This window comes from Diabrotica virgifera, chromosome 10 (assembly GCF_917563875.1).
Source record: "Diabrotica virgifera virgifera chromosome 10, PGI_DIABVI_V3a".
Classification (NCBI taxonomy): Eukaryota; Metazoa; Arthropoda; class Insecta; order Coleoptera; family Chrysomelidae; genus Diabrotica; species Diabrotica virgifera.
The window spans coordinates 80,867,706-80,895,657 of NC_065452.1; the positions used below are offsets into that span (position 1 = coordinate 80,867,706).

General features: G+C 32.3%; 1 protein-coding gene across 1 annotated transcript; it reads left to right on the forward strand.

Annotated features, from left to right (window-relative positions):
• Window positions 1-27,952, forward strand: LOC114345897 (dual serine/threonine and tyrosine protein kinase). The gene is made up of 6 exons (XM_050663030.1): window positions 1-658; window positions 7,289-7,725; window positions 11,305-11,645; window positions 12,367-12,613; window positions 14,227-14,476; window positions 26,110-27,952. Exons 1-6 carry the CDS (start codon window positions 1-3, stop codon window positions 26,292-26,294), a joined length of 2,118 nt encoding a protein of 705 aa, XP_050518987.1. The 3' UTR covers window positions 26,295-27,952.

Genomic DNA, 27,952 nt, shown 5'->3' on the forward strand with positions numbered 1-27,952 from the left:
ATGTTCAGGGAACTTCAACAAGGCCATGAATCCCGAAGTTTGGCCTCACGGAGCTGTTGTAAGCCGTTTTTTTTACCACAAGAAGAAACAGACAGAAGAAGCTTAGTTTTTGATCCAGATATTCCATTATTAAATATCCCAAGTGTTAGTCAGAAGACTGGTTTTAAATTGGATAAGTTAGAAGTATTCAATTCTCCTAATTTTGACACAGTTGGTAAAAATTCTTCAACTATCAATCAAAAAAGTTTTGGCTTGCTTCATCAAAATATACAATGTGTATCAACAAGCATTGAAAAACTAGAGTTCTTCCTGCAGTGCGAAGGTCTACATAATGTATGTGTCTGTTTAACTGAGCACTGGAAATCTAAAGAACAACTAGAACTACACCATATAAATGGATTTTCTCTGGCTTCATCTTTCTGCCGTGACCAAGGGGAACATGGAGGGTCTTCAATCTATGTGAAAGAGGGTGTGGTTTGGAAGGAACGTACTAATATATGTTCTCAATCTGAGAAATATAATTTTGAAGTGAGTGCTGTTGAAATAGACTATTGCCTTTTTAATTGTGTTGTGTTGTGTATTTATCTGCCTGGACGTGGCTCTATTGATGTTTTTATGTCAAAACTGGATCTAATACTTGATGTGCTAGTCTCCGAAGGTAAGGCTATAATATTAACAGGTGATTTTAATATAGATTTCAAATCAAATTCACTAAGTAAGCAGAACTTGGTAAATGTTTTAGATTCTTATGGCTTAACCGTAACTGTAAATGATTATACAAGAGTAACTGCAACTAGTAAAACTCAAATTGATTATATTGCTACAAACATAAATCACCAACATAAAACAATGGTTGTGGAAGGTTTTATCTCTGATCATCGTGCGCAATTGTTCCAATGTAGCATTAACACAGACAATGATGCCTATATATTCATCCGTTCATATAGTGAAAGGAACATAAATCGTTTTGTTCAAACCCTTGAGTCAACAAATTGGTCAGAGGTATTTAATACAATTTCTGCTGAGGATAAATCATTAGCTTTTTTAAATACTATCCAAAATTACTTTCGGTCCCATTTTCCACAACTTCAATGTAAACCTAAAAAATGTACACGTTCGAATTGGTTTACGCAGGAACTGTACAATTTAAGGGATCAGCTAAAACTTTTAGAAACGATCTGTCAGCAAAATAGTAATCTTAGGCCAGTCCTTCATTTGGCAAAGACAGAATATTCAATTAAATTAAAAGCAGCTAAAAGTAGTCACTTCATGAGACAGTTAAACGAATCATCAAATAAAATGAAATGTATTTGGCATTTAGTAAACTTAACAGTCGGGAAACAAAACAACTCAAAAGTACCTAGTGATAATAATAATAATTTAGCAGACAAATTTAACCACCATTTTGTTGAAATGGCTCCAAAGTTACTTGCTGCTTTGGATCCTACTAAAATAGGTGGGTTTACATCAGCATCAAAAAACCGTAATAGTTGTTCTATGTTTTTATATCCAACTAACCCACAGGAAATAACTAGTGTAGTCGGAAGTTTTAAATCCAAACACAGTTGTGGTTTTGATCAGATTTCCCCTAAGTTATTAAAACAATGCATTCACGCTTTCGCAGATCCACTGACGGATATTTGTAATGCCTCTTTTCAACAAGGAATATTTCCTAGTATGTTTAAACTATCTATTGTAATCCTTTTATTCAAAAGTGGTGATAAAGATGACCTTAACAACTACCGTCCCATAAGTCTCTTATCTGTGTTTTCAAAGATAATTGAAACTCTGGTTTATACTAGAATAAACGCATTCCTAAAAAAGCATAGTGTCTTGTATAATTTTCAACATGGTTTTACATCCTCTAAGTCTACAACTACAGCTCTTGCAAATTTCGTCAGCTTAGTGTTGGATGCTTTGGACAGACGAGAGAAAGCATGTGGTTTATTTCTCGATTTGTCCAAGGCTTTTGATACTTTGGATCATAATTTGTTGCTAATAAAACTTGAGGGGATTGGTATTCGTGGTGTAGTTCTAAAATGGTTTACTTCCTACCTAGAAAATAGAAGACAAAAAGTAAGGATAACATCTAATGGACTTAAATACGAATCAAACACGTTGGATATCCATTATGGTGTCCCTCAGGGTAGTGTATTGGGTCCTCCACTTTTTATAGTATATATTAATGATATAGCTTTGATAACTAATTCACTGAGTGGAGTTAACATCATCAGTTATGCGGATGATACCAACATTCTAGTCACAGCAACATCCGATCAAAATTTGCAAAATAAAACTACACAGATACTATCCACCATCAACAGTTATTTCTTATCCAACAAACTAGTTTTAAATGAAGAGAAATCAAAGTATATGATTTTCACGTCAAATAATTTATTAAACCATCAAGCCACTATACAAGCAGCAATAGATAAAACAGACTGCACGAAGTTGCTGGGGGTCCTGTTAGACAGTAATTTTAAATGGTCAAACCACATTTCTAATTTGAAATCCAGATTAAGTAGCGCATGTTATGCATTGAGAATTCTTTCACGTCTCTTTAATACATCAATATTAAAAACAGTATACTTTGCCCATTTTTACTCAATAGCCAAATATGGCATTGAAGTCTGGGGTTGTACCTCTGAATTAGAGCAGATATTCGTACTTCAGAAAAGAGCTATTAGGATAATATATAAAATGAAATTTAGAGATTCTTGTAGAGGTATCTTTAGACAAAATAATATTCTTACAATTCCTGGTCTGTATATATTTTCGTGTATAATATATTTACATTGCAAAATTTATGAATTCAATAAATTTCAATTTAACCATGTTTATTCAACAAGATTCAGAGACAATCACTTTATGCTTCCACAACATCGTTCTGTTTTGTTGGAAGGTAGCACACATTATGCAGCCATAAGTTTCTTTAACAAATTGCCAATATATATACGAATGAATTTACATCAGACAAACTTTCGGAGGTGTGTACATCAATACATTTGTGAGCTAGAGCCATATTCTAAAAATAACTTTTAAGTATGTTTTGTCGTATTTATTAATTTATATTCTTTTAATATGTACATTATATGTCTGTAACTTTGACTTGTCTCATACATGTACAACTTTGTATAATGTCGCATGTGATGAATAAATTTGACTTTGACTTTGACTAAAGTGAAATCTTTTTTATAAACATGTTGTGAATTGAAATATTTTGCGGCATTAGGCGTAATAATTGTATCCGATCCTCCAGTGTCGATTAATACCTTAAGTCGACTTTTTGGTAGGATGAAAAACGGAAGTTTTGGATCACTTCGTAAATTATTTAATACTACAGAGGAGGGGGGTGTTCGTCTAATGCGAGGTCGTGAAAATTTTGCTCGACATATTCTGAAGCTTCATCAGACACTAAATTGTCTGTAAATTCTTCCTCTACATTATTATGTTGTGTATGCGGCTCGTTATAATAATCGGTTTCTACATTAAAATTTTGTGTTGAAATTGTCATAGGTCTCGTTTCCGTATTTATAGATTGCACACCACTCATAGGCGTAGGGGTATTAATCTGTTGGTGTCTTAGCATAGGGCTTCTATAAGGGGTTTTATTATTAGCGAAATTGTTCCTATAATAGGGATGTTCACAAAAAATTAAAAAGTCAGACATGTAAAACGATTAAGAAACACCCTAGGAATAATTGTCCAAAATTTCAACAAAATCGAAAAAGCCTTTCTATAAAAAATCTTTATTAGAAATCTAGCATTATTTTAAATTTCAAGAACGCTTTTCTATTGGCCTGACGTCACTAGTTGCATACCCCAAGCGCGCGCGCCATTCTCATAGTGTTACTGTTTACCTGTTTGACGTTTCAGGTCCTTTTATTTTGTTCTCTTCTTGTTTTATCAGGGTTAAAGTGGAGTTTTATAGTGAATTTGTTTAGTTTAAAGTGGATAGACTGTTTGTAAGGACATATTTTGGGTTTTACAAAAATAAACAAATAAAATGGAAGAAGGTTTTCAGAAAGCCGATTCGTATAAACTACCGACTGTAGTGTAGATGTAACAATGGTGTATGATTTATTGGCATCTTGTAAAAAAATAAATCTACCACAGCTTTACTGAGTGTATATTCCATATAATTTTCCATGTCTTCTTTAAGCTAAAAAAATAAATGCTTAATACTCGACAAAAAAAAAATAGAGAAAGTTGTATGCATGCATTGTACGCATGCATATTGTATACATACATTGGCTGGTTATTACTTTACCTTGGTTAGGTGTATTAAAAATATTTTTATTCTTCTTCATGTGCCTTGTCCGTTGTGGACGTTGGCTATCATCATGGCAATTTTAATTTCATTTGAGGCGTTTCTGAATAACTCGATCGATTTTTGTCCAAATCATTGGCGTGTAAGTTTTTAAGTCATGAGTTTCTTTTCTTCCGGGTCCGCGTTTGCTCTCTATTTTACCTTGCGTTATCAGTTGGAGTATACGATATTTATCATGCCTCATGATATGACCGAAATATTTAAGATTTCGTTTCTTAATTGTAAAAGAGATTTCTTTATGTTTTCCCATTCGACGCAATACCTGTACGTTGGTGTGGGTCGCCCAGGATATTTTGAGGATACGTGGGTGCACCCACATCTCGAATGCCTCTAGCTTTTTCATTAATGTTTCCATTATTTTCCAGGCCTCTGCGCCATATAGCAAGACCGGAAATAATAACATTTTAGCAGCCGCATTTTTAGTGGGAGAGATATTATGTCGCAATTGGTGAAAATATTTCTCATGCATGTTGTTAAATGTTGCTATGTCCTTTTCAACTCTAGATCTTATTTCGGTTCTTTCGTATTTCGAGTTGACAACTGTTCCAAGGTAAAAAATATTTTTGAACTTGGGTATTATACATTTTCATTTCAACCAATCTTTTCACTAAATTATTAATGATTTTAATATAATATAAAGTCATACCTACATACACATGTAGTTATTTCAAGGTTTACTTTTACTGTATGTATTATGAGAATCCCGTTTTTAGGAATATCCCAGTTTAAGGAATACAAATTTGAGGTCCCGAAACTTTTTAATTTACTCTTTAAGGGGGTAGGTGCAAGATCTTGGTCCAATGCTATTTAAATTCATTCATTTTTTTCGAATCCTGAGAAAACTAAGAAGTATTTTTGAAAAATGTAAATGCAGAAAGAACAAATACATTATTACCAAGGGCCGAAAGTCTCTGGAAAACTTCTATAATGTTTATTTTATTAAGTTAGTCCTTTAAGTTAGTTATTTTAAGTTCTAGCTGCAACAAACCATTTCTTTTTCTGTTTTAAATTGGCTGGAACGGTAATAAAAATCTTGTCAGAACTGTTTTTTGATGTATTTACACACCCAGGAACAAAAAACCACTTATTTGGCTTTATTTTTAATAATTAAATACGTAAAAAACTGCGCACATTCAAATACACTGAGTAAATAATTATACAAAACTAGTCGTCGATCAAAGACGTTACGACTGCTGACGTCACAGACCGTAGCCTCGCTGCAGAGTACCGTTTTTCTAGCCTCCAAGAAAATCAACATTATGAACTCATTTATCTTTAAAAATATACATTTTTAAACAGTTTTATGATTGTTACGTTTTTATATACCTTGTAATCTATTGAATTTAACTATATTTAAAAATTAGTGAACATCCCTATTATGAGAATTATTCGAAGTGAAAGCAGGTCTTGAATTATTCTGAGTGAAGACGGGTCTTGAATTGTTTTGATTAAAGACAGGTCTTACATTATGAAAATTAGGATTTTGTGGAATAAATTGATTTCTTTGGTTACTAAAATTATAATTATTTTGTGCATAAGGTCTAAATTGATTATTACTAAAATTATTTGGGGCTCTAGCGTTAAAATTCGATTTGAACGCGGTTGGAAAAGAATAATTTGTTTTTGGTTTTTCCGTTTTTGTTGGGATTTTAAGAAATTCATATAAGATACTTGATTTTTATGATTGTCTAAAGCTATACATTTTTGTAGGGCCTCGTCTAACGAATCTAACTGAAAGTGCGACAGGTGTTCGCAGTAAGGATTGTTAAGACCAGTACAAAAGGTTTTTAGTGCTAATTTTCTAAAGTAAGGGGTTTTAAAATTTAAATTTTCTGGAGTATTATGTAGCGATATATGCTGTAATAAATCGTTTAAATTATCTATGATTCGATGGTGATAGTCGTCATAACTTTCGGAAGTTTTCTGTACCGTTGTCGTTAATTGGGTAACAAGGATCTCTTCAGATCTCCTGTCGCCGTATTTCGTAAGTAAAGCTGGACGTACATCTGTCCAGTTAGTTTTATTGGAGTAATTTAGAAAATCTCGTGGTTCACCTTTAATACGTGATAAAATGTAAGCGTTAATAATAAATTCTTGCGGTGCAGTAGTATTCTGTTGTTGCAAAAATATTAATAGATTATCTACGGATTTAATAAAAGAAGAAAGATTTTGTCCAGCAGTAAATTCTGGAAGCGTAGCATAGAGGCTAGAAATGTCGGCATTGGTAATGGGCATTGTTCTTTCAGATCTACTAATAGGACTTCTGTCGCGAAAATCATTTGAAGGTGGCTGAGAGAGAATTGCGTTAATTTCTTCGACCGTATCAAAATATGTGCTCATAAGTGATAAGGAAAATGTGAAAAAATGGAAAGACTTACAGTATGATGATCACTGTTGATAACATCTGTTGTTCTTCTCTAACAGGTGGATACTCTGCTAAACAATTGAGATTGACCAGAAATTGCGAAAGATTCTGTGCAGACTGATCACAAAGCACTTTTTGATCTTTGAGCTTTGTGATCTTGATCACAAAGCACTTTTTAAAAAATTACTTTTATAATACAAAATAAAACTTTTACAACAAAATATTAACTTTGATACAATGAAAAGTAAATGATGACTAAAACATGAATGCTTGTTTACTAACTAAAATGTCTTTTTATAAGTTTACATTATCTTAATGACCGTGGTCCAAGTCCTCTTGATAAAGGGTTCAGTAGCGTGGTTATGGTAATATTTCTATATATTCGTTCCTTACTGGTATACCCATTCCTTCGCACTTTCTTTTCCATGGTTTCGGAGTTTTTTCCAGGAATATTTTGAACACCGTAGGGGACATGGAGCAGCCCTGCAGTAGTCCCATTGTCGTCTTAAATGGACTGCATATTCTATTACCCGTTTTGATAGCTTCTGATGCTTTTTTATGAATAATGAATGATTATTTAATTTGTTTTATAGACATTGGTCATCAGCGTACCTCCAAAACAGCGACGATGGAGATCCAACAGCTTGTACTAAAGAGGTTAAACACATCAGTAGCCACTCAAATTGTTCAGTCAGTAGGTTGTCTGCAAGAAAGCTTCACCGGAACCCTCCAAAGGTGTTTAGAAAACCTAGAAAAAAGCTGCCATGAACAAGAACACAACCTTTCCGCTTCTGATGCAGTTCGACAAATCGTTAGTGCCGCCTACAACATAGATTTGAATCATTCTTCTTCTTTTTCGATTGTATCTACATTAATGGATCGATTGAGGCAACTTCTTTCGTCATTTGCGCCTCCTTGGTCTTCATCTTCCCAGATCCAGTGCAGCAACTTTCAGTGGCAACTGCAGGTTGCTACGAATATGATAGAAAAACTGAGTGCTTCCAAGTTGGCTAGAACCATAGGCGTGCAAGTAAGTCTCATTCTGTTTTACTTCTCTATTTTTTATATATTTATGTGATGCTGTTCTATCAGCGATATAAACAAGTCCTATTAGTCCTACATCCCCTACAGGATTTGTTGTTCTTCATATTCTTTATTCTTCTTTTGGTCCACTCCTGGAAATAGACATCCTCTGGTCTTTTCCATGTTCGTCCGTCTTGAACTATCTGGTGTCAGTTTCTCCCTACCTTTTCTTTAGTGCCGTCGATCCATCTTTTCTCCATGTTCTTTTATGAGCTCTTGGTCATCATTGTATTAGTCTATTTGTCCACTTCTCTTCGCTCTCTCTTGCCATATATATCCTGCCCATTTCCATTTAGATTTTGCGTTAGCTTCGATAAAAACTTCTACTTTGGGTTTTCTTCTTAGATCTTCGTTTCACATAGTATTTCTTTAGTTTACTATTCTCAATATCTCTGACTTGTTTTAAGTCTATTGAGAGATTGATTAGTAAGTGTAAAAATACATGTGTCGAAAAACTTTCGTTTTAACTTAATTGGGATCTACCTACTGCTACCCAAGTCATTCGTATTGTTCTTGTAAGTTCTACAGTTTGATTTTGTTTCTCTGCTTCTTTCTCTTGTCACAGTAAGCATGATGGATCATGTTATTGTTGATTCTAAATACTCTACTCCAAATTTGAAAAAAACACAGTTTGATTGGTACATCACGTATATAGTGACAATTTACCTGTCTAGCAACAATTTTATTACAGCGATATTGTTAAAGAATAAGGCTATAACATTTAAAAAAAATCACTTAAATCGTACAACAGGTTTAGGAAATTCGAGACATTAAAAATGTCCAATTTTTAAGGTGGTGCGTTAATTTCTTGGAAAAGTGTAGATAAGTAGACAGGTGATGAATGTAAAACTCACATGTCCACTTATCGGTCACACACATCGGTATGATTCAAGGTACGTATCCATACGTTGGTTCTCAGTGCTCCGTGTAGCTGCTCAAATGGATATGACATGCTCTTCATATAAATCGCAAACCGGTTGAATCGAAGAGGGTGAGCGGCGAGCACCAACGTATCCACTATGTGGAGATGCTACACGGAGCACGGAACACCAACGTATGGATACGTACCTTCAAACACACTATTTATGATTTCGATATAATATCAAAAAGCAGTCTAATTTTCAATCGAAAAGACGCTTTTTATTCATTGAAATCTCTAAGTTCTGACTTAGAGATTTGAAAATACTTTTTGGTGTAAAAACACCTGACCTTTGATTCCACACCTTTGTAAATTTTTTAAAAATCGAAGGAATAATCTAAATAATTTAATTAATCGTCTTAATGATTCAAATATTGATTCGACACATTCACCAAGCTTTTAAAAATCAGATAAAATAAGATAAAATATTTAATAAATTGTATTAAACAATCGGGGTCATTCAGCAAACCATTAAAAATTGAAAGGAGAGACACAAAATTAATAATTCCCATCAAGAATACAAACTTGCCCGGCACCTTCGCCAAACTTTTAAAAATTTCAGATTTTTTTTGAAAGTTTGGCGAAATTACCGGGTACGTTTGTATTCTTAATGTTTAATTGTTTACCTACTACCTAACTTTTTTATTATCCAACATAAGCGAATGAATCAAAAAACAAAATGTTAGGAAAACATGATGCTATAATTAGGTTTTAATTTCAGTATTTTATGAATGCTACAATATTCCACAGGGTCACGCGAACTTTGAGAAAAAATAGCAATTTGATTGGTACTCCCGGTCCGGTATACAATGACAATTTACCTGTCTAGCAACAATATTATTACAGCGATATTATTAAAGAATAAGGTTATAACATATTAAAAAAATTACTTAAATCGGACAACAGGTTTAGGAAATTCGAGACATCAAAAATGACCCATTTTTAAGGTGGTGGGTTAATTTCTTATAGTGGTGTATTTTAAACTTTACTTCCCATGATGTCTTTGGATCCAAATACCTGCGACAGAGAGAACTATGCTTTGTTAGCAAGCATTATTATCCGTTTCCGTATTTAGTAGATACCATAATAATTAGGCACTGCTAAATATCAAAAAATATAAAAATAAAAAAAATACTATTAAATAAAACGTAATAATGGAAATTTTTTCAGAAAACTATGTACATATACTTATGTACTTATACCTATGTATACATACACAGAGTTAAATTAAGATATTCGTATTTTTTGTATTTTCTTGTACATATTGTTCTGAATAATTTCAATTAATTTAATTTCCAGCTTAAAATGTAGCTTATTTCACAAGTAAAATAGTAAATTTTTTGTACAGGCTTGTAAACGCCTCTAAACAAATTCATTTAACCCCTACACACATTTCATTTCTTTATCTAAATTAATAAAATCTAAATGCTTCAACGCACCATTGACTCCTGTCTGTATTCTTTCGTATCACATTCGATATTTGTATTTATCTTTTTGTTTTTGTTGAGGAAGGCACAACACAAGGCAAGAATTTATTCTAGTTTTGCCTAGTAGTTTATGTTGTAAGGTCGCTCCCGTTTGGAAAATTTTCTGATTCGGTGTCTTTGCGGATTCCTGTTTAAAAATTTTAAACAAATCAGAAGGACGCCGGGCAAAATTTTTGAGCAAAAATTCTTTAAAAAAGTTTTTTTAAATAAATTCAAAAGATTATCATTTGGCTACGGAAAAATATTTTTTTTACATTTTTTGGGTCATTTTTAACAAAAAGGACCACTTCTCATTTTTTTCAAAAGTTGGTAGTTTTCGAGTTATAAGCAAATTTAAATCTGAAAAATGCGAGAATACACATTTTCGAGGCTCGAAAACTGATATGTGAATTTTATTATTTTTCTTATTGCTAAGTGCCTAAATTGAAGTTTAAACACTCAATTTCAATATTATGAACTATAATCGGATGTTATTTTAATTTATATCGTTATTTTTAAATTGTTAATTAAGCACATCCACTCGACTATTTAACGCCGCCCGCCCAGTCACGCGTCACACTATATGGTGCATCTTTGTTGCGCTATATGATTGGCGTATTTAATTAGCACGTTGAAAATAATTAATTGAATAGAGAACTAATTAAAAAAATATGTTAATAAATTATAAAATTTTAATAAATGTATTTGTTGGGCGTCGAGTGGACGCGCATAATTAAAAATTAAAAAACAACGGTCTAAATTGAAATAAGTCCCGATTACTCGTCAGAATCGTGAAATTGAATGTTTAAACTTCAATTTAGACACTTGGCAACCTCAAAAATAGTAATTTATATACTATGAGTTTTCAAAGTGCGTATTTTAAAATTACCCAAAAAGACACAAAAAAATATTCTCGCCGATTTAACTTCGTCCTCCGCATTAAGCAACGATGGTGGACTAAGCAATGTTGCCGATTTTAGCGCTTCCTTCAGTCGCCTATACGTAATAGAAAACTAAACGTATTGTATATGTCTATTATATGACAGATATATGTATGTGCAATAAATAATTTTACTTTATAATTTTTTTTAATAATTTATAATAAATAATAGTTAATATTTCTTGTTTTTTTTTTATCTAGTGCAAAGAACACATAAAATCATCACACGAGTCCTTCCTGTCAGCCATTCGTTCGTTGGACCATCAGCTTTCTGACCAATTAGAACAAACTGAAGAACAAAGAATAGCTATACGCAAGAGGCATGCTCCAAAGTTTGCGAGGTTAGCTCTAGAGAGTACGTCTTTGTGTGATTTAATTAGATATGGTATGCCAAAGCAGATTAAGGAGATAGGCAGGGGTCAATATGGTGTTGTATCATCGTGTGAGCCTTGGGCTGGGATCAATCCATGTGCATTTAAGTCTGTTGTGCCACCAGATGATAGGCATTGGAATGATCTCGCCATGGAATTCTTTTACACTAGGTAGGTGTCTGACGTTACTTTGAGTCTTCTTATAATATGTGCAAAGGTCGGGCTTCAAAAGATTGTGGGTATATGAGAATTGACAACAGGTTGGAAGCTTTGGTGTACATATTATGAAGTACGCAAGATATTTTGTTGATAGATTACCTTGAGAAAGCAACAGCCATGAATACCACGTGCTACGGTATTTGTACATTTGAAGGAAGACATTGCGAAGAGCCACACATGGAGACGACAAAACTTCTCTTCCTTTTATATAATCTACAATATGTCATAGGTAGATCGTGCAATGAGAAATGAGAAAATAGTTGAATTTTAATTTAGAATTGGCTCTGCTCCCCTTTTTATTCTGCATGGACTCTTAGTGACCACTGAATCTTTGCTGACCTGAGAAGGATGCTTCAATGAAATAGATTTGTATAAAATTTGCTGGCTAATACGGAAACTGAGACGTATATTGAGACTAATCATAAATCGTTTTACAAAAAATACATCTAATTGTTAGGGAAGTATTGGAATCAACTTATCAGTCTGGAAGAAGACTAGGTTGATGGAAAAAGTCAAATTGTGCCAAAAATATGTGGATTTTGGTAGTAGGCTTGACCTAACTGTAGCCAACATATGAAAAATATTAATTTTGTGATATTCACACAATCTTTTGATGCAGGTTTATGTGCACGTTTATAATATTCAATAATTCTTCAATAATGTTTGTTATCAGGACGATTCCCGGGCATCCAAGGATAGTAAAACTTCGTGGGTCTGTGATAGATTATACTTATGGAGGAGGTAGCTCACCGGCTGTGTTATTAATTATGGAACGGATGACAAGAGATCTGTATTGTGGACTTCGTAGTGGACTTACATGGCTTGCAAGACTTCGAATTGCTATTGACGTTATCGAAGGAATTCGATATCTTCATTCACAGGGTTTGGTTCATAGAGACATCAAATTGAAAAACGTTCTTGTGAGTAATACTAGATTTTTTAAATTCTTTGAGATATCCTTGCTTTTTCTATTTTATCTGTATCCTGATATCAGAAACTCTGCCTAATAATTTTATTATAATTGAATCCGTGTTATTTCGAAAACAACACAAGTCCATATTTGGGGTAAAATTACTTTTTGACGCCATGATGATTTTAAGATTATAATTAACCATTTCGCATGAAAACAACGCAAGTTACTTTTTAAAAAACTGTATGACTATTATGTATTCTGTATTATGTATTCTGATAAAAAGGACTGTATTATCAGCGTATCTCAGGTTATTTATGATCATGCCATTAATTCTAATGCTTATGTTTTCTCCATCTACTGCCTTCCTTAATATGTCTTCCGAGTATATATTAAATATTATTGGTGAAAGTATACACCCTTGTCGAACACCTCTTTGTATTTATATTTCTTCTGATGTTATTTCTATTCTCATTACTGCTTTTTGGCCAGTTTGAAATTATTTTTATATCTCTGATGTCTAAACTTTTTTTTTCTAATGCTTCAGACAGTTATTCTTATCTACATATATCTATCTAATCAGCCTTAAACGCCCGTTTCTGGGCATATGCCTCGCCTGCTGATCTCCATTGGTCTCTCCGTCCATCCCACCTGTGGTCTTCCTGTTTTTTCTGTTCCCATGGTCGCCAGTGTAGAATTCGCTTATTCTATCTTTCATCTTTTTGCTGCAGAATGTGACCGGCGAAGTTCCATCTAAGTTTTGCAACCTGTCTTGATACATCGTTCACCTTTGTTTTTTCTCTGATCCATGAGTTTCTTTACCTGTCTTTAAGATCGATACCCAGCATCTGTCTTTCTATTGCTCTTTGTGCTTTGGATATCCTGTCGATGTTCTCCTTTGTGAAAGTCCATGTTTGTGAGCCATATGTTATAACTGGGAATATGTTTGACTACTATTTCTAATTTGTCTTCTTAGTTTGTCATAGTCTTGGTTTTACTATAGTTCATCTCTAGACCTACCTCTATCGCTGTTCTATCTAGTTCCTCAACCATCTTCTGTAAATGCATATTCTTCCCTCTTCTCTGTGATCAGGACTATGTCGTCTGCATATCTCAAGTGGTTCAAGAGCTCTCCATTTATTCTTATTCCATTATGTTTTCCATTCTAACTTTTTAATTATGTCTTGTTTAACCCTATCAAAAGCCTTATTATAGTCTGTTAAGTCTATAAAACAAACGTACAATTCTTGGTTCATATCTAGACATCTTTGCGACACGACGTTAAATGCGAATAGTGCCTCCCTTGTTCCTAGGCCTCTACAGAATCCAAATAGTGAATCGCTATGTCTATATCTAGTTTCCTGCATATTGTATTGTGAATCACTTTTAGCAGGATTTTCAGTGCGTGGCTCATCACACTTATTGTACGATAATAATCAGAGCAACTCTTGGCATTATTATTTTTTGGAAGGGTTACAAACGTTGATATTAGGATATTTTATACCATAATGAAATTATCGACCAATGTCGCACTAAAAGCTCACCTGTATATATATTTTTTTATATTTATAGTCAATTAAAAACATACTTGTCTTTGACTTATTACCGTTTAAACTTTTTCAGTTGGATTCAAAAGATAGAGCAAAACTAACAGACTTTGGATTCTGTATACCAGAAGCAATGATGTCTGGAAGTATAGTTGGCACTCCAGTTCACATGGCTCCAGAATTACTAAGTGGACGATATGACTCCAAAGTAGACGTATACGCATTTGGAATACTCTTTTGGTACATTTGTGCCGGACAAGTTAAACTTCCAACACATTTTGATCAATTTCAGAACAAGGAACAGTTGTGGAACAGTGTTAGAAGAGGTGAGTTTACTATTTAATTATTTTTGCTTCTTGAAAGATCTACAACACGCGTTTTGATGGCGCGGTGAAGATTATATATTTGTGAAACGTAAAGAAAAAACACATGATCGTTAAGTTCTTTATGATTTTTCTAAATTTCGTAGTTACTGGGGACCACCACAAGAACATAAAATAAAAAAAAAATTAAGAACTACAGAGTAACATTCCTTGGGGCTTAATGTATGCTGTAAAAAGTAATGGTTTTAAGTACCTAGTACAGGTATTATAGAGTAATGGAGAAGTAGGTGGAGATGCAAGCAGTAGAATTAGGGTTGGATGGATGAAGTGGAAGGAAGCGAGTGGAGTGTTCTGTGACAGAAAAGTTCCAATGAGACTGAAGAGAAAATTCTATAAAATACCCAAAAGACCAGGTATGTTGTACGGAACTGAACGTTTGACAGTTAAAAATAAAGAGGAACAAGGAATGAAGAGGTCGAAATGAGAATGTTTAGGTGGAGGAATGAAGTGACAAAAAAGGATAAAATTAAGAGAGAGCATAGGTTAAGATGTTTTGGTCATCTACGCGTCTATCGAAGGCCCGGAGAACCATTTGCCCAGTACTGCAGTATCAAAACAGTGAGCTATGGAGGTGGTTCATGTATGGTTTGGGGTGGTATATATTTATAAGGATAAGACGAAAAAAGGCGATAGACTACCCCATCTAATTGAAATAATATTCGAAAATGTTACCTCAATCATCCAAGATAGCCATCGCTACACCCTTAGCTTAGCTCAGTCTCTCAAGGTGTGTGTTCGTCTTGTCCTAATCTTAGAAATGAACTATGAAAATTCGGAATGGAAGCAAACAAAACAGTATTTTTAACCAATCATGTTTATTGTTCATAAAAATATAATAAAACTGTGACTTATTAAGTGCATTAACAAATATATTCAAATTCTTGCCAAAAACTAACAATTTGTAGATTATACTTATGGTTTTGGTATCTGGTTCGATGGTAACTTCTTGATGTCAAATGGTACAGCTGTAGACTTGTAGATCTGGGCAGATGTTGTGGCCCTAGGCCCCTGCAGCTGAAGATGTTGGGTGCTGTAGTCTGGATGTCATGGTCTCATTCTTCGCCTTAAAGTTGCATCACTGGTGATGGAAGCTGGTGGCTCCCGAAGGGAGAAAAGTTGATTTTTATTCCCAAAAACTATAAGATAAAGACACATATCAATCATCAATAAGAAAAACCAAAAACGAGCCTTTGCCAAACAATCGTAAAAAGTAGTTATTGGCAAAGGAATAATTAAATGGAATTAAGATTGAATATTATACGCCAGGGAAATAAGATAAAAATATACCATGTTCGGGACACTTCAGCAGCCAGGTTGCAAATGGGTTTTTTGGGTACTATATACCTAATACATTATAAATACAAAAATGCCCGTCACAGTTCGCACGAGAATTTTGGTTATTAACAAATAAGTGTCAAAAATGGCAGTTTTTTCGTTTAAATCGCCACAGGTAAAAATAGGGTAATTAATAATCTTATTTATAGTATCCTTCTTTTAGTAGATGAGCAAATGTTTAAAATGGCAGTTTTTGAATTTTGGTCTGATCATTTGTTGCTTCAGAAATTTCAAAATAAAACAAATTTCGAAAATAAAAAATTTGATATAACTTTTGCGAAAATGACCTAAAGACTTTCATATTACACGAAAAGTTGAGTCAAGCAGTTTATATAATGCACAAAAAATTTTTTAAGGCGATTCGTCAATTAGTTTAAATTTTATTAAATTTGTTTATCCCAAAGAGCAATTTTTTGCAATGTTATTGTTCAGAAAATAATAATGATATAGCTATTCTGTGGAAACTGCGTGAAAGAAGAATAGTTATGTTTTTAAAGTATATACAAAAAATCATTTAAAAGTCAGTTTTACCATTCCGAAAACATTTTACTAAAGTAGAGTCATTTTTGGCTTATAAACAATTTGAATAACTTTGTTAATATTAACTCTAGACTAAAACTACTTTGGGATTTGCAAAGCTGGTATTTTTACACGAATTTTCAAAAAAAAACTATTCGCCTAGGTTAATTATAGTCAAAGTTAGCCACTTTTTTTATTTAATTCACAGCTACTTTGTGTATAATAATTAAGCAACTTAACTAGCGCCACTTTGAAGTTCAAGGTATATAGTTTATGTGTAAAAGTTTGAGTAAACTTTGAACTTCAATGAAGTGGTTAATAAAGCTTTAAAAATGACGGCCTAACGAAATCGATTCGTGGTCGGTGGAGGGGAATTATTAAAAACCGTGCACTCAAAACATGAAATTGATTCTTCAAACATATGCTGCGATTAATATCTCCAGAGCTTGTTGATGGATTTTGATCATAATTTTTTTAATTTGTATGTACTCGTAGTCTTGTAGAGTACGTTATGTACACATATCCCCACCTAACATTACAAAATGTTAGGGGGAACCCCCCTTATCACTCAGGGATATAAAAAATACATTAAGACCGATCCTAAGATCTAGCGAATATACATATATAATTTCATAAAAATCGGTCAAGCGGTCTCGGAGAAGTACTGCAACTAACACTGTGACAGAAGAATTTTGTAGATGTAAATATATAGATGGCTATTAAAAAATAGGGGTTGGTGATAGAAGAGTGAAAATTAAGGGTTGTATGTATTTTTTAATTATACACCATATAAAATTAAGGTAGATAATTTTGTCCAAGAAAATAAAAAAAAATGTCAGGGGTGCAACCCCCCTTATAATTTATGGGTATGAAAAATAGATTAAAACCTATTCTCAGTCCTACAGGATATACGTGTAAAATTTCATAAAAATCGGTCAAGCCGTTTCGGAGGATTATGGTAACTAACACTGTTATATGAGAATTTTATGTATATAGAAGTAACTGTGAATTAAATAATAAAAGTGGCTAACTTTGACCGCAATTAACCTAGGCAAAAAGTTTTTTTTTGAAAATTCGTGTTAAAATACCAGCTTTTGAAATCCCAAAGTAGATTTACTCTATAGTCAATATTAACAAAGCTATTTATTCAAATTGTTTTTAAGTAAAAAATGACTACTTTAGTAAAATGTTTTCGGAATGATAAAAATAACTTCTTATTAATTTTTTTAAATAATTTAAATATTAAATTGTTTTTCTTTCATGTGGTTTCCACATAATTGCTGTATCGTTATTATTTTCTGAACAATAACATTGCAAAAAAAACTCTTTGGGATAAACAAATTGAATAAAATTTAAACTAATTAACGAATTGTCTTGAAATTTTTTGTGCATGATACATACTGGTTGTCTCAACTTTTCATGCAATATCAAAGTCTTAAGTTCATTTTCGCAAAAGTTATAGCAAATTTTTTATTTTCGAAATTTTAGTTTTATTTTGCAATTAGCGAAGCAACAAATGATCGGACCAAAATTCGAAAACTGCCATTTTGAACCTTTACTCACCTACTAAAATATAAATACTCTATATAAGATATTTAATTACCCTATTTTTACCTGTAGCGATTTAAACGAAAAAACTGCCATTATTGACACTTATTTGTTAATAACTAAAATTCTCGTGCGAACTGTGACGGGCATTTTTGTATTTATAATGTATTAGGTATATAGTACCCAAAAATCACATTTGCAACCTGGCTGCTCAAGTGTCCCGACAAAAACCTTATTTCTCTGGACTATTACTAGTTAAAATTTGATTACTAAACGTGCATATATGTAAATTAAAAAGATATATTTAAAACTAAAATATCAGAAACCATGCTTTTAGATGGGAGGTTAGGTTAGATATAAAAAATATTAGAAAAACTGCTAGATGTAGAAATGTAATTAAAATATGATAATATGTATTCTTACCCCAAGAGAATATTAAGTCTGGAAGTAGATGGGGCCTTATGGGCTCATCTCTTTAAATAGATTCATTTTTCCCTTCCATTTTCATTTTGTGTCAGCGGGTAGGGATGAAGTGTCACTTTCATGACAGTGCGACGTAGGCAGTAGCAGGCATGTTCCGTATTAAGACAGATACTTACAGAGTAAGAATATACGGGGTACGTTCAGTATGATGATTTAGATTTTAGATGAAAAGAGATATATTAAATATAAAATAATAAAAAAGGATAATAAAAGAGGGCGCCAAACAAGTTTTTAACGAAAAAGCAAGTTAAAACGAATAGAAGATAATTATTAATGAAATATTAAAGAAAATAGAACAAAATAATTATTTAAAAATAAAATATCAAAGATGTGACGTTTGTAACGTTACAAGGAAAAACAGAGCGTGTGCTCGTGCCCAGTGGTGGTCGCGGAGGGGATTTGACAGCGGATCGTTATACTACTTGTATTCTCCAAGACCTTGTTGTTCCTTACGCCGTCTATATAGGCGACGGCTTCATGCTAATGCATGATAACGCTCGATGTCACACAAGGCGGATTACTAACGTTTATGGCTAACACCAATATAACAATAATGGACTGGTTTCCATTGAGTCCGGACATGAATCCTATCGAACACATATGGGATGAGCTCAGTCGCAAGGTTCGGGTCCGTAATCCAGCACCAACGACAGTGGCGGAGCTAAAACTGCATTAGATAAAGAGTGGGAAGTGATTCTTCGGCAATCAGTCAGAAACTTAATAAGGCCCTTAAGATCTCGCATGAAAAATGTAACACAACTCAGAGGAGGAGATACTCACTATTAATTTTGCTTTTTATTATGTTAATTTGCTTTGTGTTCATTACATATATCTCATTCATAATAGACCAAGCAGTATCGTCGCCCCCCGCTAGCGAAATTATTCCGATTCGATTTTTTTGCAAAAACTTACTCAAAAAGAGGTCCTTATAATATATCCACAGGGTGCCGTGGTCGAAAAATTTGTTTAAACAATTATTTTAAACAAATTCACGAAAATAATTTTTTCATTTCGAACAATTTTTTTTTCGATAATTTGGGTCATTCTGAGCAAAAAAGGGATCTTGTCATTTTTCTCTAAAATTGATTGTTGTCGAGTTATATGCGATTAAAAATTTGAAAAATGCGAAAATGGCCATTTTAATAACTCGATTAAAAATTATTATTATAAAATTCAAAAAGTAACCAAATCAAGTTTCAAACTCCTTCTTTAAGGTCCCGAAGAGATTTTTGTCATTATTTTATTACACAGCTGTTATTTTTAATTATTAACAATTAGCGCTATAGTCCAAGATGTATCGTCGCCCCCGTTAGTGAAATTATTCCGATTCGATTTTTTTGCACAGGCACAAACTTACTCAAAAACAAGTTCTTATAACATATCAACAGGGTGCCGGGCGGTGCCGTGGTGGAAAAATTGTTTAAACAATTTTTTTAAACAAATTCACAAAAATAATTTTTTCACTTCGAACAATTTTTTTTAAGATAATTTGGGACATTATGAGCAAAAAAGGTCTCTTGTGAGTTTTCTCTAAAATTGATTGTTGTCGAGTTTTTCGCGATTTTAAATTTGAAAAATGCGAAAATGGCCATATAACTCGACAACAATCAATTTTAGAGAAAAATCACAAGAGACATTTTTTGCTCAGAATAATCCAAATTATCTAAAAAAAATCGTTCGCAATGAAAAAATTATTTTTGTGAATTTGTTTAAAGAAAATTGTTTAAACAATTTTTCGACCACGACACCGCCCGGCATCATGTGGATGTGTTATAAGGACCTCTTTTTGAGTAAGTTTGTGCAAAAAAATCTAATCGAAATAGTTTCGCTAACGGGGGCGACGATACAGTTGTAGCGCTAATTGTTAATAATTAAAAATAGCAGCTTTGTAATAAAATAATAACAAAAATCTCTTCAGGATTATTATAAATAACTCAAAAATTTTAAATGTAGATAATGAATTCAGGTTAAATTTTCGCGGGAAATAATGGAAGTGTTTGAATTAAGGATCGACAATATCTTACAATAAGTGTTAGTAGATAGTAAGCAAAGAGACACAAAAAGTGAAGTTTTTAGAGAGATTAAATATTTATTATAGGTACAATACTTTAAAGTTAGTAAGGCGAATATAAATAAATCAAAATAAGACTGAAATAATAAGATGAACTAGTAAAGTAACGTTAATTTTTTATATATATCACTTAATAGAGGTTTAGGTAATATTTAGCTTAGTTTAGGATAGGAAGTATTAGATTCGAAATTTTATTATTAGTACAATTAGAGTATTTACGACTTATATGCACTTAAAGACTATGTAAAAGTTAGAATTAATTTTATTCATTGTGGACACTGTTTTGATGAAGTGAATTAGTGAACGAAAAAAAGATGAAAAGACACGACGTGGAAGTACGTGAATTAGTGAGAGTTTTAGAAAAGACAGTTTATTTAAATAGGGAAAAATGTAAATATTTTGCGATTATATTTTGTATATATTAGGATTACAGTTAGCTTACAGAATCCCTTTTCCAAGTTTTCATTTAGTTAGGTCTATAGTTAGGAAAAGAAACGGTCTGTAGTTAGTAAACGGTAAAAAGGTCTATACATAGTTAGTATTAGGTAACCATAAACATTTTGTAAAAGGGAAAGAGGAATATATCGTCAGATATTCTTCTTCTCTTCTTAAGATTTAAAAAAAAAACGGCGGGCATGTATTATAAAGTAGGACATTCTGTATAACATATGTTTAAAACTCATTCAAAGTCATTACTCGATGTAGTATCTGTTCTTGGATTCAATAACTGCGAGTAACATTGGATTGTCATGTTTGTTATTATTTAAAGGTGTATATAAACATTAACTCGGGTGAGAAAGATATTATGATTATTGTTGTATTTAACAAATATTCACGGTTACGACAGGTCGCGTTTTTATTGTAAATAACTTATGGTTAAATCACCGAGAGTTCGATTTAAATATGTTATCGAATAAAGTGAGTTTTAATTAATTGGGAGCAGACGGCATTAACATCACACATATTTATGACACCTTGAAGAAGGGGTTTGAAACTTGATTTGGTCACTTTTTAAATTTCACAACAATAATTTTTAATCGAGTCCAACTAGGAACGATTTTGACAATCTGATTATAAAAACGTTCCTAGTTGCCAAACATCAGTTGTCGATACCCATAAAAATCAGGATACTAGGATGTTATATCTTTACTATACTGTTGTACGGAGTTGAGTCGTGGACTCTCACAGACGCCACCTGCAAGAAAATTGAGGCTTTTGAAATGTGGCTTTATCGAAGCAGGGTGTTTTGCTGAGAATGCAAAAAGAAAAAGAGCTGTTAATCACAATAAAAACAGCCAAAACCGAATACCTCGGTCACATCATGAGGAACAGTGAAAGACATGGAATGCTGCAACTAATCTTGCAAGGAAAAGTAGAAAGAAAATGAGGACCAGGAAGGCGAAGGATTTCCTGGCTGAAAAATCTACGTACGTGTTTCAACACAACAACCACAAATCTTTTTAGAGCAGCAGTGTGCAAAGTACAGATTGCCATGATGGTCGCCAACATCCGACACGGATAGGCACTACAAGAAGAAGAAGTTGCCAAAAAGCGTTGTAAAAAAATATAATTTATTTTACTTTCGAGTCGTTTTTTTGCTCGAAAGTGTATATTAATGCACCAGGGTCAATCCATGCCAAGTGGTCCAATATATAAATAATAAACTTCAGTCTATAGAGAGTACAAAATTGCACTCATTTTGTTTTTAAAAAATTTATTTTGCCGATGACGGCCATTTTTGTTAATGCGTATCGATCATTTTCACGGAAAACATGACTTCGATCTTTAGCGATACAACTATAAACTGATAAAAATCTGATAAAATTCCATTTTCAGCATTTTTTTAACAGCATAAGGCAAGCCGATAATGGTTTGTAATTTTTTTCTGGAAAAAACATACGTACATACTTTAAATAAAAAAAGTTTGAGCTTTGAGACTTAAATAAATTTTTTCAAAAAAAATCTCAAAAATGTAATTTTTTGAAAAATCTCAAAGTTTGACCCCTTATATCTCTAATGGGTACGCATGGAAAAAATTGAAATTTTGCTGAATTTTAGCCCCTAGCAAGTAGAATAAGGAGTAAAAATTTGGAGTTGTAGACTTACGTCATATAGGAGTGACAGGCCTGAGAAAATGCTCAAAAATCATTAATTTGAGCGTTTGTGGGAGGACAATTAAAATTCAAATAAACTGTCTAATAAAATAAAAAAAAATGTGTGTACACCCATACCTCGCTATACGGCCGCTCTGTATACGGCATTTCGCTATAACGGCTCTGTTCAATTACGGCACGGTTTCGATTTACGGCCTAAAATGTTTCACTATTACGGCCCCATGTTGTCATTCTCGAGCAAATACAATCTCGATGCACACTCTTTTCTATTTCCACTTGTTTATGCATAATTTCAAAATAAAATGAGATGAGGCCGCATCTAAGGAATATCTTATCATTTTAAAGGGAATTATAGAAAAAGGTGGTTATAAACTTGAACAAGTGTTTGACGTAGACAAAACAGGACTTTGTTGGAAGCAAATGTCTGATCGCACGTACATTTTAAAAACCGAAAAATCTGCGCCTGGTTATAAATGGTCTAAAGAACGATTAACTTTGCTACTTGGTGCAAATGCCACTGGCGATTTTAAGCTAAAACCACTTCTAATTTGTCCAAAAATCCAAGGCCTATTACAGGACTAAATAAAAATCATTTACCCGTTATATGGAAATACAACAAGAAAGCTTGGAGTTTGTAGATTATTTTTGGATTTTGGAATCTATTATTATTTTATATACCAGTGTATGTGCTTTTTTTGTATGTATTTTTGATTTAAATAAAATAAACAGATAAAATGCATTTTTAACGACAAACCATGTAACATATTTAACAAATTTGGAACCGATCCAATTAAATTTTTATGAATTTGTATTAGAATAATTTATTCGTTATACGGCATTTCGCTTTGCGGCCATGTTTCGTGGAACGTATCTAGGCCGTAAAGCGAGGTATGGGTGTACTTTGTACGCACGTAACAAGTTATACTTCTATTATATGATTTCAACGAAATCAATATACTTTAAGGGCCCCCGAAGTCCCATTTAACGACAATGTTAACATTATGTCACATAGCTCTGTAACCAAAGCATTTAGAGACCTAATTTTTGTTTTATTTTGAAATTAGATGTATTTTTTAGTGCCTCGTAGATTTTTGTAAAGTTAGAGTGAAAGAAACATTTATTTTAAAATTTTTTAAAATACTCTTACAAAAAAACCCAAAAAAGTTCAGATTTTATTTTACTTGTTTTTGTATATTTTTCAATAAAACTTTACGCGGCACTTGATATTGTCCATCTACAACTACTGTAAAAATTTAAACCTTCTATCTTCTAAGGATCCAGAGATATTTGACATCAAAAATTAAAAAACTAGTATTCGGGAAATCGCAAAAACATAAAACACTCTAATACGCTATAAAGCTACCAGTTCACGGTAAGTTGAGTGCGGCCGTCCAAAAAACAAATAATTTTGTAACCATGGATATTTTATACTATAATGTGTTATATATCGTTGAAAAGAGAAGATTTCAGAGAATCATTTTCAATCATAACCCAAACAAACTTAAAAAATTCAATTTTCGGACTTTGGGTGCCCTTAAACAGTTTATTTATGTTTAATTTAAGTATTAAACTAATTTTAATACTTACTACTTTTCAAAAATTTTCCATTAAAACAATACCAAAAATTAAAAAAATAAAAGAATAAAACACACACAAACACATTGAAAAATGTCACAAAGAAATGATTTCTGAGCAATAATTGTTGCCAAAAATTTTAACTAAATACGTATTTTCTGAAAAAAATTATATAATAATATACTTACAATACAATGTATAAAAAAAAATAAAAAACATAGTAACTTGCATTGGGGATCGAACCCACTTCCCGTCGATCGAAAATCAAAGTGCTTCCCATTGCGCCACCTTCACGTATCTGTCATGTGGGAATATACACCAACTGAACGTTTACACCATAAACTTTTGACAGTTGTGTATTACTTACATGAATAATCAAATTAGTTTGATTTTTGTGGAATTAAAGGAATATTTTGTGGAATAACAATATATTAGGTGAATATTGGTAGAAATTTTGATGGTAATCAAATTATGTAAATCAAAGCATTACATACTATTTTGGTAGGTTCATTTTAAATTTTCCAAATAGGTAGGTACCTATGTAATTTTTTATTAGGATACTGAAACATTTACAATTATTACGTACCTGTCGCTTTTAAAAACTATTTAAAAGTCACTACAATAATTATAAACTTGCTTTTTTCTCTGCCATCACAACAATAAATACTAATATACACAACATTTGTTTATATATAATCTCCATAAAAATCTCTCGTGCCTAAAGAAGTATAACCTATCAAAAATTAATCTATTTTCACCAGATTTCACAATGAATACAAATTTATACAGGGTGGTGAAAGAATAGAGTTCACCTTGATATTTGGCAGTTATTAGATTTTAAGGTAATGCCGAAACAGGTCGATTTTTATTTTTAAATTACAATTATTGTTTTAAATATATTTCATACTAGTGACGTCATCCATCTGGGCGTGATGACGTAATCGATGATTTTTTTAAATGGGAATAGGGGTCGTGTGTTACCTCATTTGAAAGAGTGTTCAATTCTCTGTTCAGTAATATAAGCAATAATATCATTATTTATACAGGGTGGCCAAAAAAGTCATTTTTGAAATAAATTAATTGATGCAAAAAGAAGAATGTATGTAATTTATTTAACTCAAAATATAGAAATCAAATTAATTATACTATTAAAAATTATTTGGCAAATAAACATTGCTTTTCGCTTAAATTCAATGTTCAAACTGTCGATAGGTAGGTGGGAGGCTGTTTGTGATTTATTTTAAGCGAAAAGAAATGTTTATTTGTGAAATAAACATTTTTTCTATTTTCTGACAGCAGTACAATGTATTTTGAGTTAAATAAATTACACACATTCTTCTTTTTTGCCAATTACCTAATTTAATTCAAAAAATATTTTTTTTGTCACTTTGTATAAATAATGATAGTAATGTTTATATTACTGAATAGAGAATTGAACACGCTTTCAAATGAGCTACACACGACCCCTATTCCCATTTAAAAAAAAAATCATCGATTACGTCATCACGCTCTAATGGATGACGTTACGTAGTATGAAATATATGCTAATAAATTGCAATTTAAAAATAAAAATGGACCTATTTCGGCATTTTCTTAAAGTCTAATAGGTAACTATTGCCAAATATAAAAAAATTACTTTTGGTTAAAAAGTTTGGTTTTTGATTTATTGTTCTAGGACAAGCCTCAGTGAAAATATTGGCTGAACATATTTTTCGTGAAAATGATTGATACGCTTTAACAAAAATGGCCGTCATAGGCAAAATATGTTTTTTAAAAATAAAATGAATACAATTTTGTACTCTCTATAGACTGAAGTTTAAAAGGTAGAAAAATAAAAAATATTAAAAATAGTCAAGCGGACCACTTGGCTTGGATTGACCCAACTAATTTTTTTTGTAATAATCTATATTTTATGTTGTAAAATGTTGTAGGGATTCGGCCTGAATTTTTGCCAAACTTTGAGGAAGAATGCTGGAGTCTCATGGAACAGTGCTGGGCGGCAGATCCTGTAGACAGACCTTTGTTAGGTTACGTACAACCCCAACTCGAAGCTATTTATAATAGTGTAAAGGCAAAAAGCCAATGCCAATCTGCAAGTAGTACCAGTCCAACCTAAACTTTGAACAAACAAAATTAGCTGATTTTAATTGAACTTTTTACATATCGATTCAATAGATGAGCTTTTTACAGAATTATATACCTACTTTATGAACTGTTCTCACTGTTACGTTTTAGAATTTCGTGATTGTTATAACTGTTTTCTACGTACCATTAAGTTTTATAGGTGTAACTACAGCGTTATTTGTATCAGTGATCATGAAGGAGTGTAGGCTTGCACAGCCAGTGATTGGTAAAGGAACATGGTTATCGAAGTGGTGTATTTGATCTTATTAATTAATGGTTGAGGTGAACGATATGAGATTTCGTCTACGCCCGCTCCCGAAGCGCCTTTGAGAATATCTACTGAAGTTGAAGTCAAAACTTCAATAACATACAGGGGGTTTAATTAATAATTAGAAATATTTTAACTATAGATTCCTGGACTAAAAATATTGAGGTTTAACCCAAATTACCTAGTCCGAAAATGCTTCCTAAGGGAGATAGAGCTCTTTGAAGATGGCGTCTTTTAATTAGTTTTTTTTAAATACCTCTAGACTGCTTCTATTTAGAAAAACGAAAACTGGTACGTCTATTTATCTTCCAGTTATAATTCCGTTCCATAAATTGCGAATTTCTAGTACCGCTCATAGGTGTCCCTTTTGGGTAGGGCAACGGTTATTTTATCGCATCTTTTAAGAATTTTTGACACTGGATTATTAAATTATGAGATATTGTTGTACTAAAAGGTACTCTTGCTTTAAGTCAGTACGATACACAGTTTTCTAGAAAAATCGATTTGAAAATTTTTAGTTTTTTTGATTTGAGCAAAATTTGAAAAAATTTTCAAAAAAAAAACAGTGTATTTTACTGATTTAAAGAGCAAGAATAACTTTAAGTACTAGAATACCTCATAATTAAATAGTCTAGTATCAAAAATGCTTAAGAATTAAAGACACAAAAATAATGCGATAAAATAACCGTTGACTTACCCAAAGCGGACGCATGTGACCGGTAATATAAATTTGAAATTGATGAAATCGATTCATCTCTCATACACGTACAAGTTTTCGTTTTTCTAAATAGTGTTTTTTTGCAAATTTTTTTCAAATTCCAAAAATGCTAAATTTTCAAATCAAGTTTTCTGGAAAACGGTGTATCCTACCGACTTCAAGAGTGCCATATAGTACCAGAATACTTAAAAATGTAATATTCCAGTGTCAAATATGCTTAAAAGTTGAAGACAAAAAAGTTATGCGATAAAATAACCGTTGCCCTACCCAAAACGGACGCCTATGATCGGTGCTAGAAATTCGAAATTTATGAAATCGATTTATCTCTGGAAGATAAAATGGCGTACCAGTTTTCGTTCTTCTAAATAGAAGCGTTCTGGAGTTATTAAAAAAAAACTAATTGCAAGACGCCATCGTGGGGTCTTGTAATATTCAGCAATTTACAGTTAAAATATTTCCAATTAATAATGAAACACGTATAAACACAATAATTTAGAAACACGTGTAAACCTCGATAACGTTGTTACCCATTAGTGAGATTGTTTCGAATTAATTAACAATTTTTTCTATACTCATGAAATTATGGTCATTATTAAATTATGATAACTGTCCTTAAGTGAAATAATTGTTAACGATATTTAAATGAATAAAATTATTTTACTTC

Excerpts from the sequence above, each read along its gene's own strand:
- LOC114345897 (XM_050663030.1), top strand. The coding sequence starts at position 1 with ATGTTCAGGGAACTTCAACAAGGCCATGAATCCCGAAGTTTGGCCTCA. Across the intron at positions 12,614-14,226 it reads TCAAATTGAAAAACGTTCTT|TTGGATTCAAAAGATAGAGC; the intron begins GTGAGTAATACT and ends AAACTTTTTCAG. Across the intron at positions 14,477-26,109 it reads GTGGAACAGTGTTAGAAGAG|GGATTCGGCCTGAATTTTTG; the intron begins GTGAGTTTACTA and ends AAAATGTTGTAG.